We start from the raw sequence: 27,464 nt of genomic DNA, 5'->3' as shown, positions 1-27,464 counted from the left end.
CCCCCTGGGAAGATGTATAGGGGTGAAGTGGAGATTTGGAACAGACGGGTGTTCCCTAAATTTATTTTCCAGGAATGGATGAAGTGTATTATGGGGGGAATGAAAATTGCAATTTTAATACTGATATGCCAATTATTTTACCACAATGATGACCCAGTATGTAACTGTAAAAATGATGCCCGCCCCAAACCCTATACTCTGTATCATCATTCTGGGAATGTGATGTGTGTGGCCATCCCTATTCTGTTACCTCAAATGCGCAACCCGCTCAGGTGGGGAGAGAGCGCTGCGCATTTGAGGCAACTTGCAAACCCCCAATGCTGTTGACTCCGCATTGGGGGACAAAGAAATTATCAGGGGTATTGGGAAAGAGGTTTTGGGATTATTATTTTTTTGTTTAGATTTAAAATATTGAAGACAATGTACTCTGGACTGGTACATTGGAGTCGAATTTTGGGGAATTAAAATCAGGGAAAAGGAATATAAATTTAGTGTTCCATGAAAGTATGATACTCTCTGAAGCAATTTTTAATGCAGAGGCCCGGATGATCAGGGCAAGTGTCACACTGAGTGGTGGTGTCCTTCTGAATCCCCCTTCTATGACACGTTCTGCATTTTTTTGGGATCGTCCCTTCACCTGGAAAGTGTTGTCTGGGGACGATCCGGGCGACCACAGTTCCAGAGGTGCTCTGACCTGCTCTTCGGCGGTCACCAGAGATTAGGGTCTTTAGAACTTCCTCCTGGAACTCCAGGTATGTCTCTGTGCTGCCAGCATACTGGGACAGTACAAAAGAGTTGTACATTGCAACCTGTACCATGCAGACTGCAACTTTTTTGTACCATACGTGTGTTTTCTTCATGTCATTATATGGCTTGAGGACTTGATCAGAGATATCAACTCCCCTCATATACCGATTGTAGTCCAGAATACAATCGGGCTTGAGGACCGGCCCCGTGGTACCTCGCACAGAAACAGGTGAGCTGCCGTTCCCATGAATTGTGGTGAGCATAAGGACATCCCTCTTGTCCTTATACCTGACCAGCAACAGGTTTTCATGGGTAAAGGAGTCTGCAGGGGATAGGAAGGAAGGCCTCTTTGATTATTCTGGACTGTTCCACAAGCGACCGTGGATCTGGCGGCAAGGGATGTGAAGAGAGGGATACTAGTATAAAAGTTATCCATGTAAAGGTGGTAACCCTTATCTAGCAATGGATGCCAAAGGCCCCAAATGATTTTCCAGAGTGGGTGGACATCCAGAGTAGGTGGACATTCTAGGGGTTCAATACGGGAATCTCGTCCCTCATACACCATAAACTTGCAAGTGTACCCTGAGGTACTCTCGCAAAATTTATACATCTTCACGCCATACCGCGCCTGCATGGATGGGATGTATTGCCAGAAGCTGAGCCTCCCCTTAAAGCTGATGAGAGACTCATCAATAGAGACCTTCCTTCCAGGGGCATAGGCCTCCCAAAAGTCCCGAAGTGATTGATGACCGGCCTGATTTTATACAGGCGGTCATACGCGCGATCAGTTCGGGGGGGGGGGGGGGGACATGCCGCATTATCAGCATAATGCAAACATTTCCGAATGGCTTCGAACCTGGGATAGGTCACGGCCGTACTGTAGAGAGGGGTCTGGTAGTGGACGTCCCCACTCCAGTATTGCCTGACATTTTGGATTTTTAACTAGGCCCATATGCAGCACAAGGCCCCAAAAGGTCCTCATTTCGGCTACATCGACTGGGAACCAGCCCCCGGGCGTAGCTAAAAAGGAGCCCGGGTTTGCGGTGACGAACTGTTGGCTGTACAGATTTGTCTGCTCAACCATCAGATTGACAAAGTCGTCACTGAAATAATAACTAAAAGAGTCAATTTCAGTGAACCCGACGATGTCAATCTTGATTCCTGAGTTGCCAACAAACTCAGGAATCACAGGCTCGTGGTCCGCTGGCTCAGTCCAGACAATTTCTTTGGTACGGGGCACCAATGAACTTGGTAGGAGAGTTTGACTAGTATGAGCGCCAGGGGGACTCATACCAGCATGGGGCACAGGGTCAGGAGAAGAGGAGGTTTGCGGCCTTGCATGACGGAATCTCCACTGCCTTGGTGGCTCATCATGAGAACTAGATTAGGAGGAGGACGAGGAAATAAGGAAAGTAGGGTCTTCCTCATCCTCTGTGGCGCTTTCAGTGTCAGAGGCAAGTATGGCAGAGTATGGCATTCTCCACTGGAAAAGCCCTGTGGGCCATTTCCCTACGCTAATGGGGGTGGGGTTGTGTGTGTGTATGTGTGGGGAAAAACTTTATTCGTGTAAAGGTAGTCAAGCACGCGTCTAGTGTGGTGCTTGACTACCTGCCCTATCCTAACTCGCCCTAATCTACCACCTAACAGAAAAAATTAAATATAAATAAAACTAAACTAAAAAAATAAAAAGCATTTTTTTTTCTTAAAAAAAAAAAAGTAAAATTAAAAAAGACTTCTAGCGCAAAAATCCCTGCGCCCCAAAAAAAGTGTTTACCGGGTCAGTGGTGTGCGCACTGATTAGGGCTTGGTGGCGGCAGGGGGCGCAGAAGTCAGTGGGGGTCCGGTCACTTAGCCAAGAACAGTGGCTGGTGGCATGTACACAGACCCCCACACAAAAACCCCAAAAATAAAAAAAATCTATAAAACCTGAAAAAAAGCACCTGCCTGAACCGAAAAAAAAAAATTAAAAAATAAAACGCTGATCAGTGATAAATCACTGAAAGAGGTGAGGCAGGCCACACACACAGATACGGTCCGTCCACACAGCACAGGCCTGCTACTGGTGGCATGGACCGCCTATAGGTGCAAAAAAAAAGCAGCCATAACCCAGAAAAAGTGCCTGCACCACAAAAAAATTGCTGATCAGTACTACGGGAGTTATCAGCTGTGGGTGGGCTTTAGCTAACAGTGGCCGGCCACTCTTTTACATGGAAGAGGGTCAGCCACACGGATAGCAAAAAAAAAAAAAAGGTCTGCGCCCCCCCCAACAAAAATGCTGGAGGCAGACCGTAGCGACCCTGTAGGGCCCGGGTCATGCAGCTAAAGGTGCTGAGGACCCGTGGACATCTACAGACGGTAAGCCGCAAAAAAAAAAATATATATTTTTTTTAACCTCTAAAGCTCTGTCCCTGCATAACTAAAGCTGACCCAAATTTCTACTGTGCCAGGGGGCACAAAACAATGCCAGATGGCCCTTTTTACACTATGAGGGGGGAGATGTAGCACGGGGCTCCGTCCTGCTCAGCACCAAACACAAAACACTCCTGCTCTCCTCCTCCCCCCACCCCATATACTGTGAATGTTGTGGTCACTACGACTGTCCGATCACAGCTGTCCGTGGGGGGGGGTGGCAACAGTACGGAGGATGATTGGTGGTGTATGTTTCACCACTGATCATCCTCCTTGGCACTGTGCCTGGATGCCTTCTGAATGATTTCAGCAGGCATCCCTGTCCAGTCCCCGCCTGGCGAGCGGCGTGGACCGAAATTCCCACGGGTGTACCTGTATGCCCTGGGTCCCCAAGTGGTTAAGACCATCAACTTGGCACAAAACAACATTTTTAACATAAGACCTAGATATGTTTTCTATTTGCGTAAACTTACTTTATCGCAATTTTTGGGCAAAACATTTTGAAGTATCTTGCCTGAAAAGTGAATTATTTGGCATGCCATGTTCCTCGAAATCACATTCACCATGCCTTACTCATGATTTGTCTATTATCAAATGTTTTTTTTATATATTTACATTGTTTACTATGACCTTAATAAACTTGAATTAAGAAAGAAAAAAGTCGGCAGTGTATGGGGACCTTAACCCCTTAAGGACCAGGCCATTTTATACCTTAAGGACCGGAGCGTTTTTTGCAATTCTGACCACTGTCACTTTAAACATTAATAACTCTGGAATGCTTTTAGTTATCATTCTGATTCCGAGATAGTTTTTTCGTGACATATTCTACTTTAACTTAGTGGTAAAATTTAATGGTAACTTGCATCCTTTCTTGGTGAAAAATCCCAAAATTTGATGAAAAAAATGAAAATTTTGCATTTTTCTAACTTTGAAGCTCTCTGCTTGTAAGGAAAATGGATATTCAAAATATATTTTTTGGGGTTCACATATACAATATGTCTACTTTATGTTTGCATCATAAAATTTATGAGTTTTTACTTTTGGAAGACACCATAGGGCTTCAAAGTTCAGTAGCAATTTTGAAATTTTTCACAAAATTTTCAAACTCACTATTTTTCAGGGACCAGTTCAGTTTTGAAGTGGATTTGAAGGGTCTTCATATTAGAAATACCCCATAAAAGACCCCATTATAAAAACTACACCCCCTAAAGTATTCAAAAAAACATTCAGTAAGTGTATTAACCCTTTAGGTGTTTCACAGGAATAGCAGCAAAGTGAAGGAGAAAATTCAAAATCTTCATTTTTTACACTCGCATGTTCTTGTAGACCCAATTTTTGAATTTTTGCAATGGATAAAAAGGAGAAAATTTTTACTTGTATTTGAAACCCAATTTCTCTCGAGTAAGCACATACCTCATATGTCTATGTTAATTGTTCGGCGGGCGCAGTAGAGGGCTCAGAAGGGAAGGAGCGACAAATGGTTTTTGGGGGGCATGCCGCATTTAGGAAGCCCCTATGGTGCCAGGACAGCAAAAAAAAAAACACATGGCATACCATTTTGGAAACTAGACCCCTCAGGGAACGTAACAAGGGGTAAAGTGAACCTTTATACCCCACAGGTGATTCACGACTTTTGCATATGTAAAAAAAATATATATTTTTTTTACCTAAAATGCTTGGTTTCCCAAAAATTTTACATTTTTAAAAAGGGTAATAGCAGAAAATACCCCCCAAAATTTGAAGCCCAATTTCTCCCGATACAGAAAACACCTCGCATGGGGGTGAAAAGTGCTCTGCTGGTGCACTACAGGTCTCAGAAGAGAAGGAGTCACATTTGGCTTTTTGAAAGCAAATTTTGCTCTGGGGGCATGCCGCATTTAGGAAGCCCCTATGGTGCCAGAACAGCAAAAAAAAACCACATGGCATACCATTTTGGAAACTAGACCCCTCGGGGAACGTAACAAGGGGTAACGTGAACCTTAATGCCCTACAGGTGTTTCACGACTTTTACATATGTAAAAAAAAAAATATATTTTTTACCTAAAATGCTTGTTTTCCCAAAATGTTTACATTTTTAAAAAGGGTAATAGCGGAAAATACCCCCCAAAATTTGAAGCCCAATTTCTCCCGATTCAGAAAACACCCCATATGGGGGTGAAAAGTGCTCTGCTGGCGCACTACAGGTCTCAGAAGAGAAGGAGTAACATTTGGCTTTCTGAAAGCAAATTTTGCTCTGGGGGCATGCCGCATTTAGGAAGCCCCTATGGTGCCAGGACAGCAAAAAAAAACCACATGGCATACCATTTTGGAAACTAGACCCCTCGGGGAACGTAACAAGGGGTAATTTGAACCTTAATACCCTACAGGTGTTTCACGACTTTTGCATATGTAAAAAAATATATATTTTTTTTACCTAAAATGCTTGTTTTCCCAAAAATGTTACATTTTTTAAAAGGGTAATAGCAGAAAATACCCCCCAAAATTTGAAGCCCAATTTCTCCTGAGTACGGCGATACCCCATATGTGGCCCTAAACTGTTGCCTTGAAATACGACAGGGCTCCAAAGTGAGAGCGCCATGCGCATTTGAGGCCTAAATTAGGGACTTGCATAGGGGTGGACATAGGGGTATTCTACGCCAGTGATTCCCAAACAGGGTGCCTCCAGCTGTTGTAAAACTCCCAGCATGCCTGGACAGTCAACGGCTATCTGGCAATACTGGAAGTAGTTGTTTTGCAACAGCTGGAGGCTCCGTTTTGGAAACAGTGGCGTACCAGACGTTTTTCATTTTTATTGGGGAGGGGGGTTGTATAGGGGTATGTGTATATGTAGTGTTTTTTACTTTTTATTTTATTTTGTGTTAGTGTAGTGTACTGTTTTTAGGGTACAGTCGCACGGGCGGGGGTTCACAGTAGTTTCTCGCTGGCAGTTTGAGCTACGGCAGAAAATTTGACGCAGCTCAAACTTGCAGCCGGATACTTACTGTAATCCTCCGCCCATGTGAGTGTACCCTGTACGTTCACATTGGGGGGGGGGAACATCCAGCTGTTGCAAAACTACAACTCCCAGCATGTACGGTCTATCAGTGCATGCTGGGAGTTGTAGTTTTGCAACCGCTGGAGGCTCCGTTTTGGAAACAGTGGCGTACCAGACGTTTTTCATTTTTATTGGGGAGGGGAGGGGGGCTGTGTAGGGGTATGTGTATATGTAGTGTTTTTTACTTTTTATTTTATTGTGTGTTAGTGTAGTGTAGTGCAGTGTTTTTAGGGTACAGTCACACGGGCGGGGGGTTCACAGTAGTTTCTCGCTGGCAGTTTGAGCTGCGGCAGAAATTTTGCCGCACCTCAAACTTGCAGCCGGATACTAACTGTAATCCTCCGCCCATGTGAGTGTACCCTGTACGTTCACATTGGGGGGGGGGAACATCCAGCTGTTGCAAAACTACAACTCCCAGCATGTACGGTCTATCAGTGCATGCTGGGAGTTGTAGTTTTGCAACAGCTGGAGGCACACTGGTTGTGAAACACCGAGTTTGGTAACAAACTCAGTGTTTTGCAACCAGTGTGCCTTCAGCTGTTGCAAAAGCTACAACCCCCAGCATGTACGGACAGCGGAAGGGCATGCTGGGTGTTGTAGTTATGCAACAGCTGGAGGCATACTACTTTGGCTGGGGATGCTGGGGATTGTAGTTATGCAATAGCTGGAGACACACTGGTTTACTACTTAACTCAGTGTGCCTTCAGCTGTTGCAAAACTACAACTCTCAGCAGTCACCGACAGCCAACGGGCATGCTGGGAGTTGTAGTTATGCAACCACCAGATGCACCGCTACAACTCCCAGCATGCACTTTAGCTGATTGTGCAAGCTGGGAGTTGTAGTTACACAACAGCTGAAGGTACACTTTCCATAGAAAGAATGTGCCTCCAGCTGTTGCAAAACTACAAGTCCCAGCATGCCCATAAGGGCATGCTGGGAGTTGTGGTGGTCTGCCTCCTGCTGTTGCATAACTACAGCTCCCAGCATGCCCTTTTTGCATGCTGGGAGCTGTTGCTAAGCAACAGCAGGAGGCTGTCACTCACCTCCAACGATCCTCGCTGCACCAGGTCAGTCCCGCCGCCGCCGCCGCCGCTGCTGCTCCTGGGGCCCCGATCCCAACAGGGGCGCCGGGGATCGGGGTCCCCAGCACCCGGGGTGCACGTCCCGCACCCGCTCACGTCCTCCGGAAGAGGGGCGGAGCGGGTTGCGGGAGTGACACCCGCAGCAGGCGCCCTGATTGGTCGGCCGGTAATCCGGCCGACGAATCAGGGCGATCGTGAGGTGGCACCAGTGCCACCTCACCCCTGCTGGCTCTGGCTGATCGGGGCCGTCTCTGACGGCCCCGATCAGCCAATAATTCCGGGTCACCGGGTCACTGGAGACCCGATTGACCCGGAATCCGCCGCAGATCGCTGGACTGAATTGTCCAGCGATCTGCGGCCATCGCCGACATGGGGGGTCATAATGACCCCCCTGGGCGATATGCCCCGATGCCTGCTGAACGATTTCAGCAGGCATCGGGGACCGGCTCCGCTCCAGATGGTTGCGGGGGGCCGGTAAAACACATGACGTTCTCATACGTCATGTGTCCTTAAGGACTCGGAAATGGAGACGTATGAGAACGTCATGTGTCCTTAAGGGGTTAAACAATGGGAAAATTAAAGCAGCCTGAGATGAACAAATAGGAACCTTTCATGTTACCTCAGGCAGACACCAGTCATAGCTGTGCCCCACCCTGTAGGGGAGAGATCTATCAATCAAGCTCCAGTAAGTAAAGTCTCTAATACAATAAGGCCCCAATGTTCCCAGAGAAAACAACCCTATTTAGAGGCTACTTTGGAGCCATTCATTTACCACTAGGGTCTAGTTCTTATGGGATGATATCAAATAATCTTTAAAGGGGAACTTCGGTGGAATCAAGTGGAAAACAAATGTTTTCAAATCAGCTGGTACCAGAAAATTAAACAGATTTGTAAATTAGTTCTATTTCAAAATGTTAAGCCCTCCAGTGCAGCTGCTGTATACTACAGAGACATTTGTGAAGTTCTTTCCAGTCTGACAACAGTGCTCTCTACTGACACCTCTGCATTGATGCAAAAAACCTGTAGGAGGTGGCGTTGCTGGTTTCCAGTGTGGAAAAGAAAGAGTGGACCAGAGAAGTGATGTGGAACAAAGCTGGACCGCTTTATTGAGAATACAGCAAAGCAAACAGGATAACGTGTTTCGGGGGACAGAGCCCCCTTCTTCAGATAAGTGGTAGTGCTATACAGTAAATACATATATACATATACATATATTTAAATACAAAGAAAACAAAAAAAATGGGTGCAGCTCACAACCAAAAATCTGAGGATAGTGTGATTAGGTACCGGAAACCACCAGCCGGAAATTATCGAAATAGAGTGAAATATAATCACTCCTCAAAGATTTCACCTGCAACGGTGCATAATGATACTTCAGAAATTCCAGATTATTCATATATTCATTTTACATAAAGTAACAGTAAAAAATAACAGTAAAAATATCCTGGCACTAAATGTAGGAATATACCACCACTGGGCCCTAGTCGGGATATTCACACAATATCTATAAGTTAGAACATCGATAGTGATTATAAAAATACAAAAATAGCATCAATTCAATAATCCGGCAACCTAGTGGTTCAGCAACTGACAGTTCAGTATACCTGCAAACAATAGGAGATATGTCCAGAAGAAATTTATTATAGATGTATAAATGGTCCGGTCTCAGCTGGAATAAAAAGACTGCTGTGATTCCAGTGTATGACAAAATATCAGTCTGTATATCAAACTGTCGCTGATTTCAACAAATGTATCACTGACATTAATGTAGCGATCTCACCAAATCCTGGGACTGCCAGATGAATGCTGCTGTGATGGTTTGCTGTAATAGTGCGGGCAGCGATGTTAGGGGTGTCGCTCTTTCAGGGGTGCGCTTGGCATAGAGCTATTGTGTACCAGCCGTACTCCCCCTCTGCAGTGAACAAGCAGATGCAGTGTTGATGTATCTTGGCGTCCCTCGTGGTGGATGAAATCCTGGCAAGGATAGTTCGCTCTCAGCAGGTCAGTGAAGCAGTTCAAAGACTCGGACCGGACCAATGGTACAAAAGGCAGGTGTCCAAGTTGATTTATCTGAACCAGCAAAAACCGCTGTGCCGTATTCACATTAGGCAAAAGTCCAAATGATGCTATGGTGCCTTATAGAATTATAATCAATAGCCTAGACGCGTTTCAGGGTGCTATAGCCAGTAATAGCTCGACCCTTTCTTCAGTAGGAATAAAAGATATATGATATAAAACTTACTTTTCACTTTCTTAAATATGGTGTTTCACATTTGTAGTTAATTAAGAGCAAAAAGAGAAAACAAAGACTTGGCATGGATCTTAGTCCTTAATAGACTAATATATCAACTTCTGGTTTCTATGGCCCTGTTCATAAGAAATGACTGGGTGTATTGAGAAATATTAAATAATTATAATATATTAAATATAAATATATTAAATAAATATATAAATGTGTATACATATATAGAAAAACACACTCTAACAAAGGCAGTTTGTAACTGCAGAAGTTGTATAATAGCAACTTATATCCCCAAAACCATCTATAGAGATGTTCTCTATATGAAACCTGATCTGTGTGTGTGTTGTTAATTGGGTAAATTACTTATGTGTGTGAATAGGGACTACGAGAGTATAAAATAATTCAAATGGTATGTGCAAAGACAAATGATTAAATCATGATGAAAATAATAATAGTGATAGTGTGTGTGAATATAGGTTTGTATGAATATTGAAAAATCGCAAAAAATAAAATAAAAATTATAATAAAAATAACAATAAAAATATAAAATAAAAATGAATGGAAATAAAAATAAAGATAAATAATAGTAAAAATATAAATAAAAATAATAATAAAAAATATATAGAATAGTAGAAAAGAAGAATGAATAAAATAATAAACAAAGAAAATAAATATAAATATAAAATAAAATAAAAAATTATAAATTATGGTACATGAGAAAAATAGGAAATGGTGAGAAGAAAATAAATAAAAATAAAATAAAAATAAATATAAATATAAAAATAAATGTAAAAATAAAAATAAAAAAAATAAATATAAAAATAAAAATAAAAATAATAATAATGAAAATGGAATAATAAATTAAATGAAATGCAAGATGACATATAAAATGAGAATAAGATTAGTCTTAAAAAATATAATTATGACGTGAGTGTGGGAATGAAGGGATCTAGTATGTGCAAATTATAAATAGACCCAATATAATATCCTGAACGAATAAGATTTGTATCCTAAGTAGACAAATAAATAAATATAGTGCATCTTCAAAAAAATGAGGAAATTCTGAGGGGGTTCTGTCACAACCGATGGACCCCTTCCTATTTAAATCAAAAGGGGTGCGATGGTTGTGATGGGAACCCCCTCAGAGGAAACCAAACAGTTCAACCAAACCATTCGGTTTCAAAGTACCGAATTCAAATATTTTCTTGCTTTCTGCTTTGGACATTCGGATAATATAACTCCCACCCCTCCAATCTTGTTTTATTGTCTGGAAGCCTGTATATTTCAAACTTGATGGATCTTTGTTATGAATTTTTGTAAAATGTAAAGATAGTGGATGTTTTTGGTCACCCTTTTTAATGTTGTTAATATGTTATGAACTCATTAATTGTCCATTTGAAACTGTTACTGTGTGAAAATATTTCCGATGTTTTTCTTGACCAGTGGTGTTTTTACAATTATTACACTGGCCACACCGGTAGAATCCCTTTGTGGTCAACCAAGTTTCAGTATTTATTGGTTTTAAAGGATTTTTGATAGAGGGGGCTATTATAATCCCTAAATTGGGTGCTTTTTTGTACACTGTTAATGGGTGTTTTGGTAGAAGGTCTCCTATGACTTTATCTTGTTTTAAAGTATCCCAGTGTTTGGATATGATGTTTTCTACTTTTTTATACATTCCATTAAATGGTAAAATAATTTTGAATTCTGGAATAGAACCTGAATTTTTATGGGATCGTGAATCGAAGAACGTTTTTCTATCCATCTTTTTTACTTTTTCTAAAGATGATTCTAACATTTTCTCCGGATACCCTTTTTCTTTAAACTGTAATGTCAATCCGTCTGCCTCCTCCAAAAATGTATTATCCTCTGTACAGTTTCGTTTTATACGACGATACTGTCCAGTCGGTACATTTAATAACCAGCGGGGTAGATGACAGCTTGTATAATTAATATAACTGTTGCTTGCTGTTGGCTTTTTATATGTGTTACAAAAAAAAGTGTCATGTGATGCCTTAATCTCTAAGTCCAAAAAGTCTATGTGGTAGCTACTAACCGTGGAAGTGAAAATTAAGTGGTGATCATTAATATTAAGATTGTGAATGAAAGACTGTAAATCAATCAAGGGCCCGTTCTAAATCAAAAAAATGTCATCAATGTATCTAAGCCAGAGCACCAGGTTCGTGCCAAGTTGTGGGATAATGGTGTCCTCTTCCAATGATGCCATGAAAAGATTGGCATAACTTGGCGCGAACCTAGTGCCCATAGCTGTACCAGTTTCTTGTAAATAATATTCACCTTCAAAATAAAAATAATTGTGAGTGAGAATAAACAGAATTGCCTGTGTTATAAAGTCCACCAGAAGTTGATATATTAGTCTATTAAGGACTAAGATCCATGCCAAGTCTTTGTTTTCTCTTTTTGCTCTTAATTAACTAAAAATGTGAAACACCATATTTAAGAAAGTGAAAAGTAAGTTTTATATCATATATCTTTTATTCCTACTGAAGAAAGGGTCGAGCTATTACTGGCTATAGCACCCTGAAACGCGTCTAGGCTATTGATTATAATTCTATAAGGCACCATAGCATCATTTGGACTTTTACCTAATGTGAATACGGCACAGCGGTTTTTGCTGGTTCAGATAAATCAACTTGGACACCTGCCTTTTGTACCATTGGTCCGGTCCGAGTCTTTGAACTGCTTCACTGACCTGCTGAGAGCGAACTATCCTTGCCAGGATTTCATCCACCACGAGGGACGCCAAGATACATCAACACTGCATCTGCTTGTTCACTGCAGAGGGGGAGTACGGCTGGTACACAATAGCTCTATGCCAAGCGCACCCCTGAAAGAGCGACACCCCTAACATCGCTGCCCGCACTATTACAGCAAACCATCACAGCAGCATTCATCTGGCAGTCCCAGGATTTGGTGAGATCGCTACATTAATGTCAGTGATACATTTGTTGAAATCAGCGACAGTTTGATATACAGACTGATATTTTGTCATACACTGGAATCACAGCAGCCTTTTGATTACAGCTGAGACCGGACCATTTATACATCTATAATAAATTTCTTCTGGACATATCTCTTATTGTTTGCAGGTATACTGAACTGTCAGTTGCTGAACCACTAGGTTGCCGGATTATTGGATTGATGCAATTTTTGTATTTTTATAATCACTATCGATGTTCTAACTTATAGATATTGTGTGAATATCCCGACTAGGGCCCAGTGGTGGTATATTCCTACATTTAGTGCCAAGATATTTTTACTGTTATTTTTTACTGTTACTTTATGTAAAATAAATATATGAATAATCTGGAATTTCTGAAGTATCATTATGCACCGTTGCAGGTGAAATCTTTGAGGGTTTAAATACAGTCTAAATTGGCGCCCAAACAAAAGGGGGAGGGACAAACTACAATACAGTGGATGAAACAGCACTTGCAGAAAAAACAAATAATCAATATTAGCAGAAACTAGCTGAGTACCCGGCGTTGCCCGTTTTTTCCTTCCTAATCCTTGTTGGGGAGGAAAATCAACAAAGGAGGAAGCTTTTGACTTCATATCGCATCCTCATATATTGTTGTCATATCCTGTCCTCATATCCCGACCTCATATCCCGTCCTTATGTCCCGTCCTCATATCCTGACCTCATATCCCATCCTCATATCCTGTCCTCATATCTCATCCTTATATCCCGACCTCATATCTCGTCCTCATATCCCGACCTCATATCCCGTCCGTATATCTCGTCCTTATGTCCCATCCTCATATCTCGACCTCATATCCCGACCTTATAGCCCGACCTCCTATCCTGACCTCCTATCCCGACCTCATATCCTGTCCTTATGTCCCATCCTCATATCCTGTCCTCAGGTGTGACTGATTTGTGTTGAAAAAATTGTAAGCTGAAAATAGAAGGGGATGTGGCTTTGTGGGACTGGGTGTGATTTGAAAGCCAGACCAATGCACAAAAAGGATAGATAATAATAGAGGTGGGGCTTAAACAGTGGACGTGTCTATGAGATAGGGTGTGGCTTGCAAGCCAGACTGACACATTTACCAGGAGATGCAGAGCGGAGCCTGTGGAGTAAGTACTGGATGTCCCATGTACTTGCATGGGACTTGAAACAAAAACCCATGTACCCATCTGATTTTTCACCACATCAGTGGCTTTGTCAAGGACTAGGGGCTGACAAAGCCACTGATGTGGTGAAACGTCGGTTGGGTATATGAGTCAGTGATTTTAATATTCCACCAACACTCTAGAACTTTAGATAGGTAGAAGGTGAACTGCAGCCACTAAACCTTTTTAGGACGCAAATACGGGGCAAGCACAGTTCTTGCATTGAGATACATCACACGGAGAGTGAGTTGGTGGAAATGTTTTTAATCTGAAATGAGACAATAAAAGCTAAGTTTTATATCAATTGGTGGATGGTAAAATTAGGATTTAGTGGTCACAATAGTGACCAATTGTAAATATGACATTTCCTTAAGTGGGTCCAAGGAAAGTCATATGAGGTCACGGAGCATGACTAGGTACCTATAGTGAACACAGACAAGGGAAGGGTCACGTGTGCCTTATTTTTCTGCATATTTGCTGCTGCCTTATATGCTAAACATCGGAGTCATAAACTCATTCCAAGATGTTCATAAAATATACATTTATTACAGATTTATTAAAAATAAATAACACATATATAGTATGACAGAGAACTAGAAATGGAAGCGTTTGTGCACAGTTGGAGAATCTTAGGGTTTAATAACTACGGTATTAGTGCAATATAAGGCTCAAGTGATTGGAGCAGATAATCAGGGCCGCCATCAGGGGGGTACAACCCATACACCTATATGGGGCCCGGAGCTCTAGGGAGCCCAGACGTCCCTGGACCTTTTTTTTTATTTTTTTATGGCTTGTCACCCCCCTGATTGTCAGCTGGGTGCCCGCAAGGACTATAACCGGGCCTCATAGTCCTTGCGGGCCCGCATATTTATTTCTAGGGTGCGGGCCAAGGGCTGATTGGAGTAGAGAGGTCACGTGCCCCGCGCAGGCACGCACGTCTACTCCAATCACCTGACCTGTCCACGTCCCTGCGCGATCTACTTCATCCTCCCCGTCCAGCACCAGGAGCAGCAGAAGCCTCATGTGGTATCTTCGATCCCGGCAGGGTAGGTGAACTTGCGCGGGGGGGGGGGGGGGTGTTATGGGAGTGATAAGAGGTGATGAGTGGTGTGGGGGTGATGGGTGGTGCAGGGGGAGTGATGAGTGGTGCAGGGGGGGGGTGATGAGTGGTGCAGGGGGGGTGATGAGAGGTGCAGGGGGTTATGGGGGTGATGAGTGGTGCAGGGGGTTATGGGGCTGATGAGAGGTGCAGGGGGGTTATGAGAGATGCAGGGGGGTTATGGGGGTGATGAGAGGTGGTGGGGGGTTATGGGGGTGATGAGAGGTGCAGGGGGGGTTATGGTGTGATAAGAGGTACAGGGGGGTTATGGGGGTGATAAGAGGTGTGGGGGGGTTATGGGGGTGATAAGAGGTGTGGGGGGGTTATGGGGTGATAAGAGGTGCGGGGGGGGGGGTTCTGGGGGTGATGAGAGGTGCAGGGGGTTATGGGGGTGATGAGAGGTGCAGGGGGTTAAGGGGGGGATTAGAGGTGCAGAGGGGGTTATGGGGGTGATGAGCAGAGGTTTGGCGGGGTTTATGGGGGTGATGAGGAGTGATGAGGACACAGAGGATAAGAGGGTGTATATGTATATATGATGTGTATGCATATATGGCAGTATTATATTCAGGGTACAATGTATGGCAGTATTATATTCAGGGTAGAGTGTATAGCAGTATTATATTCAGGGTACAGTGTGGGGCAGTATTTTATTTAGTGGGTACAGTGTATAGCAGCATTATATTCAGGGTACAGTGTATGGCAGGATTATATTCAGGGTACAGTGTATGGCAGGGTTATATTTAGTGTGTACAGTGTATAGCAGCATTATATTCAGGGTACAGTGTGTGGCAGGATTATATTCAGGGTACAGTGTGGAAGTATTATATTCAGGGTACAGTGTATGGCAGTATTATATTCAGGGTGCAGTGTGGAAGTATTATATTCAGGGTACAGTGTATAGCAGTATTATATTCAGGGTACAGTGTATGGCAGTATTATATTCAGGGTACAGTGTGGGGCAGTATTATATTCAGGGTACAGTGTATGGCAGTATTATATTCCGGGTACAGTGTGGGGCAGTATTTTACTTAGGGTACAGTGTGGGGCAGTATTTTATTTAAGGTACAGTGTGGGGCAGTATTATATTCAGGGTACAGTGTGTGGCAGTATTTTATTTAGGGTACAGTGTATAGCAGTATTTTATTTAGGGTACAGTGTGGGGCAGTATTTTATTTAGGGTACACCTTCTGGCAAGGTTCTACTGATTACTGTCTTCATGCAGAGGATGAGGATCTACTGACAAAGTGAGGAGCCAATGATGTCTGGATGTCATACTCTGCAGAGAAGATGGAGCTGGAGGAAGACCTGGTCTCTGGACCAGATGAAGAAGAAAAGATAACAGAGAAGACGTCACTCAAGTCAGAAGACGTCACTCAGGTCACTGATATCATTGTGTATTCTCCTGACTGTCCCATCAGAGCTGTAGTCACTTGTAAGTTCTGCAGTGATGATGGGTAAAACTGTGTCCAATCTGTGTCTCTCCAGCTGTTACAAAACTACAACTCCCATTGCCAGAAGCTCTCCAGACATGATGGGAGTTTTAGCTTTCCAACAGCTGGAGAACCACTTCAAACGAGGTGATTGGTGGGGGTCTCAGCAGTCGGACCCCCACCCCAAAAATGGGCTGCTTATTATAAAATGCTCGAGCCCTGGGGGGCTGCGGGGAGGGGTAGGGAGCCCCGAGGTAATTTTTTGCATCGGGGCCCTGTGATTTCTAGCTACACCCCTGCGCACGACCGCTGTGCATTGATACAGCATTGGGGGAAACAGTTAACAGCAGAAAGGGGCATCTCCTACACAGGCCCCGGCGGTTTGCTGGAAGCTGACGTCTGTACCCCGCAGGAGGCTGCGGCCGGCACACCTCCTCCATGTATCTCTACATGGAACGGGGGGGGGGGGGGGGCCTTGAGCTGTGTGAGAGGCCCCGAAATTTCTGATGGCAGCCCTGCAGATAATATACTGATTTCTGATTCAACCTATAATAATTTGTGGGAGATAAAGTGCTAAACACAAATGTACTTTGTTATGGAGATAGCAACCAAACATCCCATATAATTTCAAAGGGGTACTCCACCCCTAGACATCTTATCCCCTATCCAAATGATAAGACGTCTGATCGTGGGGGTCATGACCTCACGGTCACGCCCCGCTCGTGACATCATGGCCATGCCACCTCAATGCAAGTCTATGGGAAGGGGCGTGACGGCATGGCCCTGATGTCACGAGGGGGTCCGACCATGATGTCATGAGCCACTGGAGCTGCACCCGACGCTCTAAACGAATGCCGGGGTGCAGCAGGGAGATTGCAGGGGTCCAAACACTGGTTAGGGGATAAGATGTCTAGGGGTGGAGTACCCCTTTAAATCTGGCTAACTAAGCAATTATACTAATGTAAATGATCCCTCAGGATCCCACATCACACTTACCCATATTGCAATAAGGGGGAGAACCTGCTACAAGCCCTGAAAGCACGCTTTCATGTCTTCCTCAGGGGGATCCCATAAATTATTATAGGTTGAATCATAAATCAGTATATTATCTGCTCCCATCACTTGTCTTATATTGCACTAATACCGTGGTTATTATTCCCTAAGATTCTATAACTGTGCACAAATGCTTCCATTTCTAGTTCTCTGTCACACTATGCATGTGCTGTTTGTTTATTTTTAATAAATCTTTAATAAATGTATATTTTATGATCATACCGGAATGGGTTCATGACTCCATTGTTTAGTGTAGAAGGTTTATTGGGAGCCTCCTGTATGTAATGGCTCACATGAGGCTATCCTGGTGACTTTATTACAATGTGTAGAGGTGTAGTGAGGCGTACAGCTCCTCACAGGTTGGAGCTTTTTGTATTAGTATTTGCTGTTGCGTATTTTTCTACCCCATAAGGTCAATGGGTAGGAAAATATGCAGCAGGAAATACGCTGCAAAATACGGCACTTTTAACCCTATCCTAACAGTAAGTCTGGGTGGTAGCCTTTAGGACAAAGGCCCTGGCTTTGGAGTTCAATATGTGTGATGGGTTTACATGCTGATATTATGGGATAGGGCATTGGTGCATGATGGAGGTAAGTACATCTCTCTGATTCCTATCTTTATCCTGCCACCTGCTACATAATTTTAACTTTCCCCTGGGTCAAAGATTGTTCAATTTGATCCCTGGCCCCTGGTTCATAATTTTTTAGGAAAAGTTTTTGTAGATTAACATTAGACAATACGTTAATGATTATATTGTTGGTGGATCCTCAGTGCAGTTACTAGCTCCTTTCTGATTATATATTTGTCCTCTTGGCATGGCACATTTGTCCTAGCCTCCGTCCCACCCTTGTGTTTGCCCCCTCCGTATTTGCTGATAAAACACCATATGATTACACAGTCACGCGCTCTCACTCTTATCACACAGAAATACCATCCAAGTTGCGTGTAAACAAATGTATTTTGGATGGATATCAAGTTGTTTGGGAAGTAGAGAATGGAACAGGACATTTGGAGGTATAGTCGATGAAACAGAACATTATATTCCTGCATCATCCATACGTTTCTGGGTGACTAATCATTAATAAATCCGACTCTGATCATTTATTGATCTTAAATGTACAACAATTTACAATCCAAACCCGATTTTTGGAAAGGATTTGTCCTCTTCTCTCTAAGGAGGGTCCTTCCAACCAATATCTATAGGGGACACTGCCAAGTGCTGTGCTGGGCATTGTTCTGAAGCCCTATAGAGTATGAAAGTAGTACTGGGCTGTGGTATGGACCACTGAAGACAAACAGTCCATAGTATAGGTCACAAGATAAAACAGCAGACCGGAACAGTCCACAAAGCAAAGTGCCGACAGTGCAAAACAAAACAAAACAGTCTCATGCATAAAAGTCTCTTGTAGGAAAGTATCTTTGGTGAGAGTCAATGCCCCCTCCATGTATCTCTATGGGAGAGGCAGAGATGCAGCGGTCGTGTCGTGACACATGCATTAGCCGTGCACAGCCATGGCAATGTGGGGTCTCCATATAGAAAATCGCGGGGGGTCCCAGCGGTCGGACCCCCTACGATCAGACACTTATCCCCTATCTTCAGGATAGGGGATAAGTGTCTAAGACTGCAGTACTCCTTTCAGTGGGCTCAGGAGCTGAGCGTGATTTATACCTGGTGTGTCCAGAACCCACGGATAATGCCAGACATCGCTGATCAGGCTGATGTCTGCCATTAACCCTTTAGGCGCCCTGATCAAAGATGATTGCGGCATCTTAAATGAGAAAAAAACTCATCCTGGCTACCTCAGAGGGCTGATAAGGACCACTGCAACAAAATCGTCCCTTACCGGCCTCCTCCACGTCCGATTGGCGCTCCAGTGCTGCAGAAAGCCATGGCAGACTGTATCAATGGAGGTCAAATAACACTGCTCAGTGTTTGCATGTAATTGTACCTTATGGGGTCTAAAAAGTGTAAAAAAAAGTGTGAATAAGCCCCTTCCCTAAGAAAGTTTAAATCACCACCCTTTTTACATTCCTAAAATAAAATTATGTTAAAAAAAAGTAAACATAAACATATGTGGTATGGCGGCATGCGTAAATGTCTGAACTATTAAAGAAAAATGGCAATTAAACCAAATGGTCAATGAGTACACCTAAAAAATACCAAAGTCCAGAACTGCCTATTTTCGGTCACTTCATGTACAAATTTTTTTTAAATAAAAAGTCCTATCAAAACAAAATTGGTACAGATAAAAACTACAGATCACAGTGTAATAAATGAGCCCTTACACAGCCCCATATACTGAACAATGAAAGAGTTAGAGGGATCAGAAGAGGACAATTTTAAGCATGGTCATTGTCTTACAAAAATATATCATTTTTTTAAAGTAGTAAAATAAAAATGCTGGATTTGATTGATCTACAGTGTTCAGGCCAACCAATATTGATGGGAAATAAAATCAAGGACACTAAAAACATATTCCTCACGTTTAACCCTGGCTTTTATCTGGTTAAAGGGGTTCTCCACCATAAGGTGATTTTAGTATGTACCTGGCAGACAGTAATGGACATGATTAGGAAAGATCTGCGCTTGTCTTGGGGCTAAATGGCTATGTTGTGAGATTACCATAACACTGTGGCTAGCTTTTTGTGAACTTTTGGTGTTTAAGTTTTTCTTTTTTGCCTACAATTCCCATAATTCAATTTTCCTCCATCCCACACATCAGCCACCCCACTCATTGAAACATAAATAAGCTGCATCCATTCCAAAGACCTGTGGTTTTCAATCAGGGTGCCTACAGGTGTTGTATTAATTGCAGATTGATCTCTCTCCCACCAAGTGATCGCTCCACACATTGAAGCAGACAGGCTCCCTGTCATCAGCTGACTAGTGAGTTAGGTCTCGGCTGCATTGCAACCTGGGAAACCTGGGAGACAACAGTCATTTTGTATGCTGTTACAAATAAATATTGGGGTGAAAATCACATAAGAATTTTGAGAAAACTGTCACACACAGGTAAAGACACTATATTATGTACTACACTAACTTTATAGCCCCTGTAGTATAGTCAAATAAAAAAATTCCTGGAATACCCCTTTAACTCTCGTAGGGTAGAGAAAGATCTGAAAAACCTGGAATCAAAACCTGTTACAGTTAGCACGAACCATCTATCCAAAAAAGAAAGATCTGCCTTGAAAGAGACAGAAAACAATAGGGGTATCAAAATAAGGAAGGCTGACGTGTGTGTGTGTGTGTGTGGGGGGGGGGGGGGGGTCTGTAGTTGTCCTTGATAGGCTATTGTACAGGAAACTGGTTAATGAAATGCTTGATGATCTATCAGTGTATAGCCATATTACTGGTGATCCAGTTGTTTACATAAAGAGGACACTTGATGTATTGCTTGCAGAAGACTTCAGTCTGGGTATTAATTCTAAGCAGCAGCAGCAGGAATTGTTATCCAGTGTGCCCACTTTTCCACGCGCTGCCCAAAATAGATAAAAGTGTTTTTCCACCCCTGCTACGACCTATAGTAGCAGGCATAGGGGCAGTGCTGGAAAGACTAGGCTCCTGGATTGATGCCCTACTTCAATCTCTGGCTATTCGAACAATAGGCTATATTAATGATACGAAATCCCTGCTGAGTGCTATGGGGGATATGGAATGGAGAGATGATTATGCTTGGATATCTGGCGACATGGTATCATTGTATTCTTGTATCCCGCACATAGAAGCGCTTATAGCAGTGGAATACCATATCAGGAAATATAGCTGATATGATGAATCTCTATGCCAATATATTCTGGATGTATTAAGTTTTTTACTAAAACACAATTATTTTTATTTTGATAATGATTTTTACATCAAAATGCTAATTTGTTCATGGCATACTGAGAGAAGGGCCATCTGTATTCTGCCATTAATCCGTTCTCATCCAATATAGGATGGTATGGTAGATATATGGATGACATCCTCCTAGTTTGGTCTGGTGGCACACAGGGAGCTGAGGAATTTTCGTCCTATATTAACAGCAATGTAATGAACCTGACGTTCACCCTGGGATTGGGTGGGGAACACATCACTTTTTTAGATGTTACATTGCACAGAGACAAAAAAGAAGGTTGTATTCGTACACAATTATACAGAAAGCCAACAACAGGCAATAGCATCCTGTCTGCCACCAGTTACCATCCTAAACATGTCATACGCAATCTCCCGATAGGAGAATTTGTCAGGGCCAAGAGGGCCTTGTCTGATGATGTTGCGTATGAGGAATCATGCGATGGCATAAAAAAGAGGTTAAGGCAAAGAGGTTACAGTATGAATATCCTAAACAGAGCAAAAGGCATTGTAGATTGTAAAAATCGTGATCTCTACCTCGGCTCAGATGCCGATAGGGCACGAAAAAGAATTGAAAAAAATCGCAACATACAAGGGTCAAACCATCCATCCTGTCACCTTCTCTACCCCTTATAGTACACATTTCACCCAGATCAAGGATATTATACAAAAACATTTACCTGTATTATATGATAATAAGGACATCTGCAAGATTCTGGGTAATGGAGTTAGAATTGTGGCTAAAAAAAGGTAAATCCCTACAAGGGAGGTTGTCCAATAGCGATTTCAAGAATGACAATCGCAATGAATGCTGGCTGAGAACAGTGGGTAACTAGATGTTCACGACCGAGATGCAACCTCTGCAAGTACATGATACAGACTAAGCAGTTTTTCTCACCTGAAAATGGCAAGATTTACAGTATAAAAACTTTTATAAACTGTGAGAACAGCAATGTGTACAAAGTGTAATACATAGGCTGCACTTCCAGAAAATTGAAAAAGTGTTTCTGTGAACATTTCCATGTGCAGCAAGGGGAAAATGGTAGTTCTTGTGCACTCTCAGGTGCGAAGTGCCGGACGAAGTGCACCTGCTGCACGAAACGGAGCTTTGTAGCCCATGTAACCCCCCTGCGTCTGTCCCCTACCCGTTTTTTATGTGAGTATAATAAAAGAAGATATTTAAGAAGACTGGTGAGTGCCGGCTATCTTTTTCGCCTCTTATTTGTTGGATATACATGAACGTCTATTACTAGCCAGAGCACCACTGTCACTTTTGCACTATCAGTGCAAGCGTTGCCCAGAGAGACTGCACTTAATTCCTGTACAACACAGTGCCGTATGCATACCTACCATATGATATACTGGAGGTGCATACAGGGGACCCACAATATATCCAGGTCACAGGAATAGAACATGTCCCTTGTCCCCAAAGAGGAGGTGATTGGCCCTCATGCATTATTCAAATGGGAGACATTCTGGACATTAATACTGGACTCACATTACCCACAAGGCTTGAATTCCCTTAATGATTTGAGTTATTTTTACAGATTTTTTATTGTTTTATTGTTGCCAAGAACTTTTTTGGAATATAGCTTTCTTGAATTTGTTTTTGCCACATAGTTTTTTATGCAGTAACATGCGGTAAAAGAGGATACTATGTTTTTTGACAAGAATGGGTTAACTTACCTAGCTGCTGCAATCCCTCCCAGGAAGTGTGTAGGAGGTTCCTGGCAAACGTGTTGTTTGGTATGGAATATATAAGGTTTGTGCTTATTTTCTTCCTTTGCCACAACTAAGGACCTGATGGTCCGAAACGCGTCGGTGTAAGGGTTTTTTTTACTCACACTGGGTGTTTTTCTTTGACACTTCTCTGTTTATCCTAAAATAAAACAAAATCTATATAAATTTGGTATCATTTTATTCGTATAGACCTACAGAATTTACATAATGTGCCTTTTTACTAAAAAAAATGCACTGCTTAGAAACAGAAGCCTCTTAAATTAGCAAAATGGCATTTTTTTTCAATTTTGTGTTTTTTTTTCCCCACAAATATTTTTTTTTACTGTAATTGTGTGGTATAATAAGTGATGTCTTTAAAAACTATAATTCGTGGCACAAAAAAAACAAGCCCTCGTATGGGTCTCTAGGTGGAAAATTGAAAGCGTTATGATTATTAGAAGGTGAGGAGAAAAAAGGAAAGTGTCCTTGATGTCCTTAAGGGGTTAAAGTGTCACTGTCATTTAAATAACTTATTGACATGTTCCAAAAGTTATGATCTATGGAGCCTGTCTCCTGTAATCAACCAAACTTCGTGCCGAGGCTATAACTTAGGATCGGAGGGGATGTCAGCACTGAGACCCCGACCCATCTTAACTTTTGACATGTCTGTAAAACATGACATAATTATAATGGCAGTAATACTTTGAAAAAGAGAGGGTTGTCCTCTGTGGACATCACATCACCTTTCAATTAATGGTCAAAATTCGAAGTTTACTTTTTAGCCTTTCGTTTTTGTTTACTGCTGTGTGTTCTATCCAAGGCCACCGGTTGAAAAAAACATTGGTATTACTTTTATCCCCCATATGTTTGTAGATTTGCCAGGAACCTGACCAGAACAAGAGAAAGGAGGAGTGAGTTTACTTTTTGGTTTTGTGTTATTTTCTAATTGTATTATTTTGGCATAGCTCTGTCAGCTTTCCATTGGCCTAGGTGGCTATAAAATAGGACTGGTCTGGTGGATACTAAGAGGTTGTCACAGTCGTAATTTGAAGATTCTGGGCTCCAATGCTTATGTGGGCTGGATTTGAGGATTTTAGCTTGATCTGCCAACCATCTAGTGTGTATAAGACCCTCCTGACGGTCTCTAGACATTGAATGGAGAAATTTTTTTTTTCCAATCTGTTTATTTTTTCTTATTTTAGATTTTTCTTTTATTAAATTTTTGTATGCTATTATGGGGACAGCCATCTTGCATTGGCTGCTTTTAACAGCATTTAGTGGTATGCTTTAATAGAAACAATAGTCTGAAGCAGCCCCTTATTAATTTGTATAGGAAGGTTTCTTTTCTGGGAATGCTCTGTGACCTGTGAAAGGTCATTCTACAGGGAGAGGGAGTTTGCACATTAAAGATCACCTATTGTGAAAGGCATGATCTCATCTTATCTATATACTGGTGTTACTTTTCACTGTAATCCTGCCTGTAATGATAAGCAGGGCACTTCTGGAAAGTGATCTGTACAGAGCAGGAAATCTTGGCTTAACACTTTTATTACTATTATCATTATTATTATTATTATTATTATTATCATTACTAGGGGCCAGAATGAAAACTACAAGGTTTTGGGATTATTTCATAATATACTATATCAGAAGCTGAATTGATCTACAATGGTCCTTGAAAGTTTATCAACCCTTTCGAATTTTCTATATTTGCATAAAAATATCTGCATAAATTTAACTTAAAATTACATCCGATTTTCACACAAAAGTCTTAAAAGTAGATAAATACCACTTTTTTTTTTTTTTTAAACTATGCACTTCCACTGATATAGTACTAAAAGACTGGCTAGGCACAAGTTAATATTCTAGAAGTTAAAGGGATATTCTGGCCATAGACATAAGATGGGACCCCTCCCGCGTGATCCCCGTGAAGCATCCACATTCTATGCCAGGCTGCTGCTCCAGTCTCGGAAACCTCTGTTTTTCAGGTCTTGGAGACATGATGCCATGCCCCTTCATGATGTCACGCCCCCTCGTGGTGTGACGTCACAAGTGGGGATGGCATGATGTCAAGTCTCCAGTCCCGGAAACACAGAGGTTGCCGAGACTGGAGCAGTAGCCTGGCATAGAATGCGGGTGCTGCACGGAGAAAAGTTGTGTATGGCCAGAATACCCCTTTAATAGCAGACTCAAGATTATCCCTTATAGTTCTTTCTATTCATATCACAATTTGTCAATTTCAATGCAGCTCTATGTAGTATATCCGGATTAAAGGATATTGGGGTAGATTTATCAAAATCTGTCCAGGGGAAAAGTTGCTGAGTTGCCCATAGCAACCAATCAGATCGCTTCTTTCATTTCCTTTCATTTGAATTTTATTGAAAATGTAACAAATATATATCGTTACAAACATTTTTCAGTAGCAAAGGTTGCTAAAGATGACAGTTATAGAAAGAACAAGAGAAGCACAGTTAAAGGAGTTCTCCGGGATAAGAAAACTTATCCCTATCCTAAGGATAGGGGATAAGTTTCAGATCGCAGGGGGTCTGACCGCTGGGGCCCCCTGCGATCTCCCGAACGGGGCCCCGACAGTCAGCGGCCAGGGGCTGTGTCCGACCACCGCATGACGCTGCAGCCGACACGCCCCTCAATACATCTCTATGGGAGAGCCGGAGCGCTGCAATCAGCAGCCTCTGCCATAGAAATGTATTGAGGGGGCGTGTCGGACGCCGCATCATGCGGTGGTCGAAATGAGCTATTTCGGCAAAGAGCCGAGAGCCCCGTACAGGAGATCACGGGGTGCCCCCAGCAGTCGGACCCCCAGCGATCTGAAACTCATCCCCAATCCTTAGGATAGGGGATAAGTTTTCTTATCCTAGAGTACTCCTTTAAGTACTAACAAGGCCTTTCATGTTTAAAAGATACAACCCCACCCTCAGATCCTGACCTTGGCAGTCCCTGAGCACCAGAGGCTTCTGAAAGTGGGTCAGAACCCGTTTGTCAAGGAACTGCCATGACTGGGTCCTGATCTCCCACACTCCCAGACCCCATGACATATCACCTTCAGGATCGGGGTAGCGTAATCTGGAAGATGCCCATGGGGTGTACGGAGATCCTTCACTTGCCCTCCTGTCTCCCATTCCTGGAAGAAAGGCCGAAACCAATCCCTGTAGGACAGTACCCACGGAGAAGCCCTCTCTGACCAAAGGTTTGATATGTTAGCTTTCAAGAAGGTGTTGGTTAAAAACACCACAGGGTTCACCATAGACTGATCACCTAGTCTCAACGTGCGGTATGGCCCACAATCTACCCTCCGGGCAAAGGGATCGATCGCAAACACGTATAAAGCGGGCTCAAAGGACAACCCTGACAGACTCCGGACCCCACCGGCAAGACCAAACGTTCACCAATGGTAAACTCTCTGCCCCTGTATATAAAGTCACAAGCCAATTCACAAAGGTACCCAGTAATCCATATCTCAGAAGAACGGACCAGAGGACAGCATGTACCCCTTCCAAAGGCCCGCCCTGCTCCGCTCCACTGCCTCTCGGACTCTGAGAATAGCACTTAAGGTGCTGCAGCCTGGAACCAAGCAGTGCTGGGCCTCCGAAAGGAGCTGGGGTGCAAACTTCACCAGCCAATTAAACATAATCTTACCAGAAGTTTCCTGTCCATATTGAGAAGAGCTATGGGTCTCCAATTCTCAATAAGGGTAGGATCTTTACCCTTTGAGAGAAGAATCAGGGCTGACCTCCTCATTGACCTCGGCAGAGTGCCCAACCTAAACCAACCGATCATTGGAGCCTCTCCTATCTTGGGATCTCGTGACATTATTGAAATCCCCTCCAAAAATCACCTGTCGGCTTGTAAAAAAGAAAGGGCTTAAACCTCATAAAGAGATCTTTTCATCCCCACTTTGTTTGTGGGGCATAGATGTTAATGATCCGGAGCTCCTGTCCCTTCATGAGGACATCTAAGATCAGGCACATCCCCATTTCTAACTCAATAACCCGTCTGCATTCAACCAGAGCGGTAAAAAGGACCGCCACTCCGCTATACGGCTCAGCTGCAAGAGACCAGTGGGAGGGCCTGCGCTCCACTCTCTTCTGGCTTTTACCAGGGAGGCTAGATCTGACAAGCTGGTCTCCTATAAAAAGAAAATGTTGACTTCAACAAGCTGAGAAAATCAAAGGCTGCAAATCTAGCCATATCGGATTTTATACTGGCATAGTTAATAGATGCCAGCGTCAATGGGATGAGTGCTGCCATCCAGGGTGATTAAGATAGACGGCCCTAACCCCCTCATTTCTGTTTTTTCTTTACTCCCTCATCCCCAGATGAGGAGGCTTCTTTCTCTTTGGACCGTTTTGTAGATTCTGACTGGTCCATTTTTGAATCCCCATTTCTGCCTGGCTCTGGTTTGGCCCCATCCCCTGAGGAAACTGCACCATCAGGACAGGGCAAAGTTCCATCTGGAGGCTCCCTCACTTCAGGTACCCCATCCTCAAACCCCACCCCCTCGAAGGAGGGGGGAGGAGATGTCTTCAAGGACACAGTACCAGTTAGACAGATCGATCAGAGGGGGGGCAGGTAAGCTTCCGCTTTGGACCTGGTCCGTAGCATGGGAATAGAGGGCTCCGACCTCTTCTTCCCCCTTTACTGCCCTTCTTTTTT

General features: G+C 43.0%; 1 protein-coding gene across 1 annotated transcript in view; it reads right to left on the bottom strand.

The window, feature by feature from the left end:
* Window positions 1-27,464, bottom strand: part of NAGS (N-acetylglutamate synthase) — a 72,721-nt gene that overhangs the window by 36,600 nt on the left and 8,657 nt on the right. The window contains exon 2 of the mRNA XM_056547676.1: window positions 9,054-9,095. Coding sequence (XP_056403651.1) covers window positions 9,054-9,095 — 42 coding nt within the window. The remainder of the gene's footprint in view (window positions 1-9,053; window positions 9,096-27,464) is intronic.

Source organism: Hyla sarda, chromosome 12, assembly GCF_029499605.1.
Source record: "Hyla sarda isolate aHylSar1 chromosome 12, aHylSar1.hap1, whole genome shotgun sequence".
NCBI lineage: Eukaryota > Metazoa > Chordata > Amphibia > Anura > Hylidae > Hyla > Hyla sarda.
The sequence above is the reverse complement of the archived record's forward strand: the minus strand, read 5'-3'. Positions and strand labels throughout refer to the sequence as shown.